Raw genomic sequence first — 12,547 nt, forward strand, 5'->3', positions numbered from 1 at the left:
GAAGACGAGTTTAAAACACAAAAACTTTCAGAACCTTACGGAGTGGTACGGAGTTGGCCCGGGGAGCACCACCGGGGAATACTTACCCCCTTTGCGGTCCGCCATTGGTACAACGTTACCCTCTCCTGCTGCTAAAAGCTCAGAGAAATGAGGTATTCCGAATTAGGTCCTGTCACAGAACTGAAGGTAAGAGGCATCAGTGTAAATCTGGCATATCTCCGCGACCAAATCACTTTTCTATTGCCAGCAACACTTTCCAACTTTTCATGCTTTGAGGACTTTAGTTCGTTACGGACGTCATAATCCCAGGCACTTTTCGGTACTTGAATATCCCACAAACCTCTGCTTACGTCGCTTGCCTAGCATTATGTGTGTGTGAGTGTTTAGCACGTGTGTGATTCGGCAACCTGCGATTGATACACTCGCCTATACACTACACGCTCACAATGTATTGCTAACGTAGACACACAACACAGGTGTGCTGTCAAAGGAACCCCCATTCAAAATAACGTCTGCTACGAACGTCCCAGCATCGTCTGGTGCATTGTATGCAGTCAGATAATAGATAATCACTGTGCTCCATACAGACCGAGAAGCGCCAAATGAGGGCGCTAATTCTCCAGCCATGGATTAACTACGGATTAATGAACTGAATCTACTCCTTTGCTATTTCTATCCACATTATCGTGATTACTGAATCTGACCTCGCCCATAAATAAGAGATGATCCGAGTCTATCAGTGTGACCCAGCGAGAATTTGATCATACAATCTACACGTAACTAATAACGTATTAACGTATCTAAACGACGTTAAAACATTTTCATAGAATGTCTACAGAATGAAAGACGTATCGACCAGTTTCACTGACAAATTTCTCCTGATTTCTAATTTTACAACCCTACATCTCGAGGTTGTTGTGTAAAATCATTCTGTGCGAAATTGCAATCAGTACAACTATCTTAAAAAAAAATTCTGAGGTATTACTGAAAACTTGCGTCATTATATCCCACGTGGTGTTCGGTGCTCAGTGGCAAAAACTTGTTCAAGATTTCGATTTAAGGAACCAATGCTGTAGAGGCAATTGAAGTTTGTTTAGGACTGGCTGCTTCAACTACCACTGCTTCAAATTAAATAATCTGAGCCCTGTTTAATAAAGCGAGAGTCATGATTACCTTGTAATCAGTTATAGCTCTTACCCATTTAAAATCAATTATAACTTCAAGGATCAGCTATACGTGTCTGTTATATGAAGAGACTTATCATTATGAAGTTACAAAAAAAAATCTTCAATGAAAAAGAGGATCGAAATATTTGATTTGGTTTTCTTGATGACAAGTATTTAACTTACTTATTTTTGCTGTTGAAATATCATATCTATGTTTGCAAGTTCCAGGCTAAATCTTTAATGTCGTTTATTTGGAAACCCAGTTGAAACGTAACGAAGATTTGGAGTTTCATGCTGCTAAGAAGAGATACAAATCTTGTTCTACAGCTTCAAATGTGGAGGATCGATTTTGACACTTAAAAAGTAATGCTCTGATTCTTTCTTCATTTTTCATGGGGGGGGGGGGTGGGGGGGGGGGGGGTAACAGTTCGTTATTCCGAAGGTTCGTTAAATAGAATATGAAATAAGGTTTGGTAAATGTTCGTTATTCCAAAGGCTTGTCAATCAGAAAATGGAATAAGAGATTCGTTATTCCGAAGGTTCTCTACAGCGAATACGAAATAAGGTTTATTATTCACAAAAGGTTCGTTATTTATAAGGTCCATTAATCAGAACACGAAAAAAGGTACGCAATTCCGAAGGTTCGTTATAAATATGCACCTTGTTTTCAGTTTTTGGATACAAGCCTTATCCACCAACAAGCCTACAAGCCGTAGTTTGTCAAAACTAATAAGATTCGCATGCGGGAATGGGCAGAAAGAGACACTGCCCCCAATCTTACATTCCATGGAGGGATTTGAACCCTAGCCCTGCTAGAGAGCTGTAGCAGGTCGAACTTCTTTTAATGTAAGGGGAACGATGTTGTAAATATATATTTAAAAAAAAAACTCTAAACACATCCAACTGTTGTACTTAGCTGTGACAGCCTTGACGGGGTCATCCCACAAAACCGACACCCACGAGTCATACAGCCCAAGAGTTTGACATTGAAAATAGGTCAATGAGTCATACAGCTCACGAGTCATACAGCCCATGAGTTCGAAACTAGGTAAAAACAGCCCACGTGTTCGACAGATACAACACGGGGCTTAATGTATTGGTCTCGTGGGCCTTGTTCGCTTACATAGTGTCAAACTCATGGGCTGTATGACTCGTGAGCTGTATGACTCGTGAACTCTATGACTCGTGGGTTGTATGACTCGTGGGTGTCGGTCTCGTGAAGTGCACCCGTCTAGACGACGAGCCGTCATTTTCTCCAGCATCAATCGTTATTCATCCTTATGAACTATTTTCGCAATTGCATAAGGATGATTAGATAAGAATGGGCATCATAATTGTGTTACTTCTTTATTCAACGGTGTACTATTGTGACATCACAATCGTTGCAGAGTAGCCATCGAAACAGGGTTGCACACGGAATTAACAAAAACTGTAAAATTCGTATCTTTCACGCGCACCGTCTGATTTGAGCGTCCAACTTTTACCGAATCAGTTCCAGAACCATTCATCTTTCTTGCATTAACTGAACTGTGCATTCAGGTATTGTATACTTCGGGGAATTCCCCTTTAAAGAGATTATCCGGTAAAGAAATCTTATCATTGGTTATGCATGCACGTAACCATAGTTCGCCATTGACTTTCATTCAAGCCGTAGTTGATTATATCTTTAGATAATACCGCAGTATTCAAAGGATGATGTAGACATTCACAACGCAGGAAGGATACTCAAGGCGCTCACTTAAACATAGGTTTATGCGTAACAATCTACGCCATTTGATTTAAGATATTATCTCTGCCGCCTAGAAACTTTTTGATTTAATCAAGAGTTAAGCACTAATGCGGATAAATGTTAATATTTCCACGAGGTACGAGTCTTTCTAGAAAAAAAAAAAAAAAAAAAACTAACAGAGAGGGCGCTGTTCTGGATATCCAGTCTCATAATGATGTGGATTAACTGCTCTTCGGAAAATTTACTGTGTCAGTTTCACTCCCACTTTAGATTAGCTAAGAAGTTCGACTCCACCCAGCTTCAGCATTGCGATCAGACCACAAACATGTGACGTCACAGTAAAATCTTAGATGTGATTTTCATCTCAAACCAGCGGGGCTAATAATAATAATAATAATAATAATAATAATGATAATAATAATAATAATAGTGGCTACTTGTATAATCTAAGTTCGTGTATTGTCGGTCGACAAGCTCCCTCGTAATGATAATGTTTGATTTGTTAGATTCATTACAGTCTGATTTTAATATCAGTAAATGTATTGTCAGGGGCCAAATGATTTTTTATAGGGTCCCATTTTTCACTCTTCTTTTCTTTTTCTTTTTAAAACGACAACAACAACAACAACAGGTGCGGGTACCCATATTTTGTTCAAATTTGCCTCTTAGGCTAATGAAATGAATTATCATCATTACGAACAGGATGAGAGAAGTTCTCTCGGAATTAGACATGACAAGAGAGAGTTACGAAATGTAGAAGTGTCAAACGTTTCCACCGAATATTAACATCTCGGGAGGGATGGGGGGGGGGGGGGGGGGACTGGAATACCCGCTGTAGCTCTTTGGGGACGCCGGTACATCTCAATTCCTGTGAGCACCGTACGCATTGGCGTAAATAGGACGTTGCCTCCGAAATACCGTGGAGCTACCAAGTAGCTCCATGGAAATACCAAGTCCAAGCACACGACTATGCGTACTTACCTTCGATGACCATTCCGATGAAATTCAGCAGTGGTCCAGGCGCGGATGGGTGGCAAGAGCACATTCACAGGTTGTGCCAAACCCGGTGGCATCTTTCAAGTGGAGAACGAAGTGAGTTAAGTTAATACACACAATTAGGCCCAAGTACCAGTGGTTTCTGACACCTCTCTGTATTGACATACCCACTTCTGCGAGCATAATGCCAGTTGAAACATAATAAGCCAGTTCACAGTTAGCTCATGTGCACATTTGTATAAATAGCCCTCCTCTTTTCACTCGTGTTCAAAGCGACATAATTCATACAGCTTGCCAGACGTAACAATATTTATTCAAGGAATTCATGCTCAAAGAAAGAATTAACTTGCTTATATATACCAGGTGACTAGAATGCATCCACAAAATGTACATTGTTCTGTGTTGAATCTTGAAGATTCAACACAGAACACAGGACAATGAATGAATTGACCACATTTTTCTATATCATTGCCAAATAACAAGCTTACTGTCAAGTGGATGTGCTGGCAAGCACCATTCATAAGGATTACATATGAATAGTCATTACATCACAGATGGTTATACCCAGTGAATTTAAAAATCAACATGCCTGATTGTACAAAATGACCTCTTCTGCTCATGCGCATAGTTGAACTGTGAACTGGCTTATTGTGCATAGATCATCTGATTCCATATTTTGATATCAGCTGAAATCTACGTTGACTGGTGCGTGGCGAACGTGTTTAAAGGACAAGTTCACCTTCATAAACATAAGGACTGAGAAAATGCAGCAATATTAGTAGAACACATCAGTGAAAGTATGAGGAAAATTGGACAATCGATGCAAAAGTTATGAATTTTTAAAATTTTTGTGTTGGAACTGCTGGACGAGGAGACTACTACAGCTTGTGATGTCATATGAGTACAACAGTATAAAGAAAATGTAAAGAAAATTCAACATATTTTCATTTTTTTTTCTCATAATAAAAGAGCATTTGACTTGCCTCTTTCTAAAGGTAGGGGGAATAATATTACCCATGACATATGTCGGTAACAAGTCAATGGAATGTGTACTTTTTTCAAAAGATGAAATTTTGTGAAATTCTCTTTATATTTTTCTTATGTAGTTATACGCATGTGACATCGTACACTGCAGTAGTCTTCTCATCTAGCCGTTACTGCACAAAAACTTCAAAAATTCATAACTTTTGAACGGATTGTCCGATTTTCCTCAAACTTTCAATGATGTGTTCTAGTACTATTGCTACATTTTCTCAATCCTTATGTTGATGAAGGTGAACTTGTCCTTTATCTACGAGAGGTAAAATTATTCAAAATATTTCATTGTTCCTCCTGTGAACAGATGTTGATATAGAATAATGCAGGAGCAGAAAATCGATAGGATAATTTAAAGGGATGCACAGTTTCGTTTTGAGATGGGGCTTCAGGTTTCCAACGTTTTTTTAATGATAAAACTCTTATGAAAGATGAAAGAGCATATTACAATTCTGCGAGGAATCGAACTTTTATTTGATGAAAATTGGTTTTAAAATAGCTGACATATCCAAACAAAACATATCCAAAATCCTAACTAAAGGTGGGACCCGCCTTTTGTTGGGATCGCTTTGTTTTTCTTTGAATATATCTCTATAGCCATTAAAAAAAAAACCAACGATTTTCATCAAATAAACTCTGAATTCCTCTAGAATTGTATGCTCTTTAAAATTTCATAACGCGGTTTCTAATTATCTCGCGAAAAGTTAAAAGCTGAATTTTCACCTCAACCAACACTGCACCATCCCTTTTATACTGCCCTCAAGTTTCTGAATTTGTTGTGGATGAACTGGTAAGCATGATTATTTCAAAATTTTGAATATCCAGTTTTATGTCTACATGTATATTTGTGTATTAGTTGTTACTATGTTGGCCAAGCCTTTTGCTGTCGCGAACGTTGTTACCAACATACCCATGAAATTTATACCTTAACTAACTATTCCATTATTACTACAAGGCTTGATCTCATAGAAATCGTCTCTACATGTAACAGTATAGTACACCTATAATGTTGTTTGTGAAAATTACAAATATACACGATACTTAACAGCAGCAGGGTTATTCTTCTATGAAAGGAGGGAGTGTGTTTATATAGATTACATCTTCCACTATGTAGGTTATTGTCTTCACACTGATTATCTTATGTGATATTTTCATATACAGTGCAATCCCGTTATAACGAACATGGTTACTAGTATAACGAAATCCCGGTTACAACGAAGTAAAAAATTCAGGCCCCAACTATTATCCGCTCTGTGTTTTTTTGTTTTTGTTTTATTCGGTTTGTAATGAAATTTCGATATGACGAATGAAAACTGCCTGTCCCGAGGACTTCGTTATTACGGGGAGTCCACTGTATTTCATATCAATAAGTTTCCATCTAAATCGTTCTATCGTACTACATCTCCTTCCAACCAATGAAGTTCATACCAGCCACCGAGTATTGTATTCTATTTTCTTCTCTCATTTCCAACAACTCTATGCTCTTCCTCTGCCCCTTTCTTCTCTCCCTTGTTCTCATCTTCTTTCATTGCTTCTTCCTCTCTCTGTCATTCTCTCTCCCTCTCCCTCTATCTCACTTTATCTCTCCCCTTCTCTCTCTGGATCTCTTTTTTATTTATAATTCTATAATTCATCTTGTACTCGTTTCGTGATAAGTATATCATTCTTTTTCTATACAGTGCACTCCCGTTTTAACGAAATTCCGGTTACAAAGAAATTAAAATTCAGGCCGCAATATTATCCGCTCTATGTTATGTTTATTTTTTTATTTTTTATTTATTTTTTTACCATTCATTTGTTCGGTTATGACGAAATTTCTACATTAACGAATGAAAACTGTCGATCCGGAGGACTTGTTTAAACGGGAGTGCACTGTATACCTTCTTTTCCTTTTTCAAACTCTGATAGTTCTCGCCCTGTCCTGTCCATTTTCTTTGTCTTATCCCCCTTCTCCCTCTCTCTCTCTCTCTCTCTCTCTCTCTCATTCTCTTATGTCTTTGACCTTGTTCATCTGTCGTTGTGGCCTATCAAGACGGCATTGAGGGAATTTCTTAATGTATGCTGATTTATGGATCCTTTTTTTTTTGTTGTTCAGGTTTTGGGTTTTGGGTTTTGTTGTTGTTGTTTTTTTCAGGTAGTCTTTGTGAATCTTATGTTGCTGCATGACTCTGAGCCAATCTGCGTAGTTAGCTATAGATAAGACAATGTTGGACAGGCTATGTTTTCAGGCAGTGTATGCAATTTAGATACATTACGAAATTCTAACAAAATCTAACATCACGTCCAATACAAACCAATTAATATATATGATTTATAATATATAATATATAATATATAATATATGATATATAATATATATTATATAACATATTATATATGATATATGGTATATAAATAATGTATCATAAATATAAACCACAATACATAATGATATCTTATATAACAATATATATATATATATATATATATATATATATATATATATATATATATATATATATATATATATATATATATATATATATATATATATATATATATATATATATATACATGTATATATATATATATATATATATATATATATATATATATATATATATATATATATATATATATATATATATATTCTGTTCAACCACACATGTCACTCCAAAGTCTTCATGAAGAGATACAATTGCACATTTATTCGACAAATTTTAGGATTGCAGACTTTTCCTCTTCAACACAGGGATGTATGACAAGCAAGGAGCAGTTTGACGAAAAAACAACAACAACCGGGCGTGCCAAATATTGAGATGTTTGTTACGTTACAAATCTTCTGCTTCGTGCATAAATCATTTGTTGCTCTGAATAGATTCCCAAATATAAACTTTTCATGTTACGTGTATAAATAAATACATTTGTATGCCAAATATCGAATCATAGTATTTATTATCTATCATTTCTTGCTCATAAATCTTCCAGAATTTATCATAGATGCATTTTTGGCACTTGATATACAACCAATAAATACAATAAATAACGCAAATGAACTTCTCGAATAATTACAACACAGGACACAATTCTACGCATTGAATTACTGCTACAGCTTCGACGGGTTTCGTTTTTATACTTCTTGGGAAACAAGATAAACAAAAGCTATTGCGAACATTCAGTGCAGATAAAGAGTTTAATCCTATAAAACCTCACTGCACAAGTACTACACAAATATCATATTTAAGCAAAGGCCAAGAAAAAGAAGTGAATCTTTGTGGAGAATTCACACGAGCCTATTCTGGGATATCGTACAATGCACGAGAACAAACTACGCGTAGAGTATAAACAGAATTTACAACACAAAATCTACACTTATATAAAACACGAAGGTACGTTTGGCTGGCTAGACACACTACGCGAAAAAAAAAAATCTTAGCAACTTAAAAAAAGTCCGTCTACAATTAGCACTACAAGCAGTTCCATTATTGTCTCATCAACACCTTATTCAAGTTTCGATTTACCTTTCACTTAAAGTCTTCAATTCATTGTCCAAGTTTTTGACGAGGACGAAGGGCTGCATGTAAATGATGCGAGATAAGAAACTGGACTTCAAATGTCTCGTAACCACCACAATTACTCGAATTTGAAGATCGAATCCGGTTTGATGGAAAACCACTTGTAAGGAAAATACCACCACAGTATGAGAACGGAAATGTCCACCACAGCCATTCCGTTCTAAAAAATTCATTTAAAGTGATTTTAGTCAAACACATTACATGTTGAAATATTCCTAACTCGCACCACTTTTAGAGCTGCCACCCCGTTCTACGTCATTCATAAATTCGAAGGAGAAACCAGCGTTGTTGTTTTTTTCTTATTATTTTCATGATTGTTGTCCTTGACGGTTTCTCTGACCCAAACATGTGTTTATGACAAGGTAAAAGATTTTTCCAACTTGAGAGTGCGTCGTTCATTGTTTATCTCATTTCCATCCAAATGTGATGACAGATCAGATGAATTACACAAAATGATTAAAAAAGATGAAATTAGAACCAACCTCCTCCGATCTCTAAAAGTGACATAATAGAGATGTTATGTACAAACTCGTCTCTTCAAACCGGGCAGTGGAGTAAACACGTTGCCTTGGTAACACGACGCAATGGTTCTTCAGGAAGATCGCATCAGCCCTCTAGCGACGAATGTGTCGCATATCAATTCGGCTGTCACGGTCTGTACAACTTTGGAAGGCATGTCCTCGAATAGTAACGCAATGTTTACACTTGCACTTCGCAGTGCATCAAAGCGTTTTTCGATACGAATTGACAGTTGAGTATGCCACGTATATTAACACGTGATAATCTCAGAAAAAAAGATAATTTATTCTACAAATTGACGATAAAATTTATTCTTGTCGAAACCGTGCTCTATAAAAAGATTACTCAGACCGACTGTACGAAATCTCTTCCTGGAATATGTACATCTAAGTCGGTTAACGACAATGCGTTCTAACAAGCAAATTCACAACGTCCAAGATGATTTTATTCACAAGCCGTTTACTTTCGCCGTCATTTCTTGAAATATTTTGCATTCTTTCCTTCTTTTTTTTTGCATAGTTGGTTTCGCTTGGTATACTTCTTGAGTGAAGTTTTGCATAGTTACATAATCCTATGATGTCACAGTCTCATGCTATTACATCACATAATATGTATTTCACATATTACTGCCACTAGGGCATGTGACCGTATTAGGATTCGATGTCACGTGATCCAAACACGTGACTCACATCATTTGATGGTTATCTTCCTTCATTGGCTGAACAGCGCCAGCCCGGTGTGTAACCAGGAAAGGGTCGCTCGTCCAGTGACCATTTTCTGGCTCCAAGTACCTCATAGGCAAGGCCTGGTTTTCTGAAAGTAAAGCAAGCTATCTCGCACGTAGCAGGTCGTATAAAGAACATTCCAAAGACGATTTGTATTATATACATATCAAGAAAGAATGGGGGAAATCAATAAAGAGCATGGCCTCAACCTTGAATCTTATCCATGCAAAATCATCCAAAAACATCGACCAAAGGCTTCTTTATTTTTTTTTTCAATATTTTTTTTTTCAGTTATTTTTCGTCCTTGGTGAAATGTTCTATTCTAAAAAGATGTTAGTATTAACACTATCACTTCCTGTCTACACGCTACTTCGAGAATTTAGCCATGCGGTCCATGAGTCCTCCTCCACGCTTCGGTGGCGGTGCGGCAGGTTTGGGAGCGGGACCCTTTCCACCCGGTCCCTTGTTCCCGAATGGACTGTCTTTCAGAACTGACGATTTGCCGACGTTAGAGGGCGGCTTTGACGCTGACTCTACAATTTGTACAAAAGAATAACGAGTGAAAATGAGTAATTAGTATAAGTATTTTGAAAACGTGGCTCGTGCACACAAAGACTGACAAAGTGATGAATAATTTGTACAAAACACGTTTATGACTCAGAAAAGGGATTTATCAAAAAAGAGCATAATTTTGCCAGTTGATGCTACATTCTTCGAACACCACGCAGAGCACGCCGAATTTCTAATGAGCATTGTTTGGCAGCTGGCTGTTACGTACCCCACTTGTAGCGAAGCCAAAGTGGCTAGATATCATCATGCAATGTTCTTACAAAAATAATGAAAAAGGGTAATGTCAAATCACGTGCGATAGCTTTTGGACTTTCTCTGCTAAAACGAGCGACGGCCATTGCCGCAAAATACCAATTTCTGGCTCATTATGTACCACATGAGATCAAAACATAAAAGACAATTGCGATGCGGTTTAATGCCGGTTTACAAAAATGTGATTTTATAGATTTTATAAAAGATCTGAGATAGGATGAACGAAAAGCAGAAACCGTAAAAACTAAAACAGTCCAATAGCAACAGCAACATTCCAAAATGCAAAGTGAAAAACATGAAATAAAGACTGATAAGATGTGAATAGGTTGCACTGAAAAAGAAACGGAGTTAAATTCATTTCAATACAATATGCCGCTTGGACACTTTGTGCGAAACCGGTATTTTGCCAAACGTGGCAGAAATGGTATCAGATGACAAGCAGAAGGAAAATGAAAAGAGTGGTGAAAACCAGAAGTGACAAGAAAATAGATTTTTCGTGTTAGGGTGTGAGAATCAGGAGCGAAGAAATGAAACAAAAGTAAGTAGGATGGATAGGTAAATATGTGTGATAGGTGTAGGACTCTGTTAGTAGCGTGTATATGCCACAACCAGCTAAAAATCAAACATGCAGCGTTGTTCAATGTCCTCTAATTATAGAGTGTCGCTGGTGTCGTTCTAAGCTACGAAGGCATTTTGCACAAACAGATGCGAGTATTACTAGTACTTCTTCGAGAGTACTGCTCACAGCCAAATTTTGTATCATCGAATCACATGCTGTATAACTTTTCATCCTTTTACAGAAACTTCCTTAGCTTTTAATTTTCTATGACTTTCGGTGTTCAACTTATCTAGCTGTATTGGTTAGATAAAAAAAAAATGATTCAAAAACCAACCACAGAAGCATGTAAAATGTTCAAGCACGTCCGAAGTTGGTCTCTTCTTCTTTGCCAATCCGATCCTGCCGGTGCAGACAGTTTGCCGTTTATACCCGTCGTCATGGTGACGAGAGAGGGAGATAACTCATGCCCTCTCTCGGTTTGTGCGTGAAAGGACACTGCGGTATATCTACATAATGATAAGCAGGTGCAGGTATTATACTAGGCTAAGCGAGTGCATGTTAGAAGCTTGTGAAAGCTGCCTTATAAGGTGACGCTGTTATTCTATCTACAGAGATGTGCAACTTTGGTGTGGAGGCGACGCGTTCGGCCCAGTCCTCTACCTTTCTCTTCCTTTATCACAGCGGGGTCTGACGCGTCACCGGGCGGGCCCCAGCCGGCCTCGTTCTGAGCCGAGACGCGGTACACGTACTCGGTCTCAGAAACAACGCCGGTGGCTTCGTACGATGTCGACTTCGCGGCCACGACACCTACTTCGCTCCAGGTCGATTCCGACGATTTGCGACCCTCGATCTGACGTCGAAATGAATTCGATGAGACGGGATGGAATGGGATTATTAAGGGATCATGCGAACACACTTCTATTCTTAATCATTAAAATGTAAAAAGAAATAGTCCCACATATTGGAAAAAGAATAGGCAATCATCGTTTGATCATTCTCAGCACAAAAGATCTTTGCATCATCAATTCAATCTATATGGGAGAGGGTGATATCTGAAGGGGTTTATAATTAGAAACTAAAATTAGATTTTAATATAAAGTGGAATTGATGAAACAAGATTTCGATTACATCAAACACAAGATTGGGAATATAAACATTATCGACATTACAAACAATGATAAGTATCATGAATACTGGTCGATATTGTTTGATTAGATATCGAATTAATCAATGTCGATGAATGAATATCTGTCCACAGGCGTGACAAAATAAATTTGGGTATCATATCACGAACATAATATTGTGCTTTAACACTCAATGTGATGAAAAATCAGATGCAATAAAACGAATGCAAGATTGATTTGATTCCAAATCAGTGCTATAAAAGAACAATAATGTTAAAATAATGAACAATGCTTAATTCGCAGGCGCATTCCAGAGTC

General features: G+C 37.5%; 1 protein-coding gene across 1 annotated transcript in view; it reads right to left on the bottom strand.

Annotated features, from left to right (window-relative positions):
• Positions 1–7,611: 7,611 nt before the first annotated feature.
• LOC140245390 (uncharacterized) overlaps positions 7,612–12,547 on the bottom strand; it is a 29,266-nt gene continuing 24,330 nt past the window's right edge. The window contains exons 13-14 of the mRNA XM_072324966.1: positions 11,766–11,955; positions 7,612–10,257 (exon numbers count right to left, since the gene is read on the bottom strand). Coding sequence (XP_072181067.1) covers positions 10,091–10,257; positions 11,766–11,955 — 357 coding nt within the window. The 3' untranslated portion in view covers positions 7,612–10,090. The remainder of the gene's footprint in view (positions 10,258–11,765; positions 11,956–12,547) is intronic.

This window comes from Diadema setosum, chromosome 22 (genome assembly GCF_964275005.1).
Source record: "Diadema setosum chromosome 22, eeDiaSeto1, whole genome shotgun sequence".
NCBI lineage: Eukaryota > Metazoa > Echinodermata > Echinoidea > Diadematoida > Diadematidae > Diadema > Diadema setosum.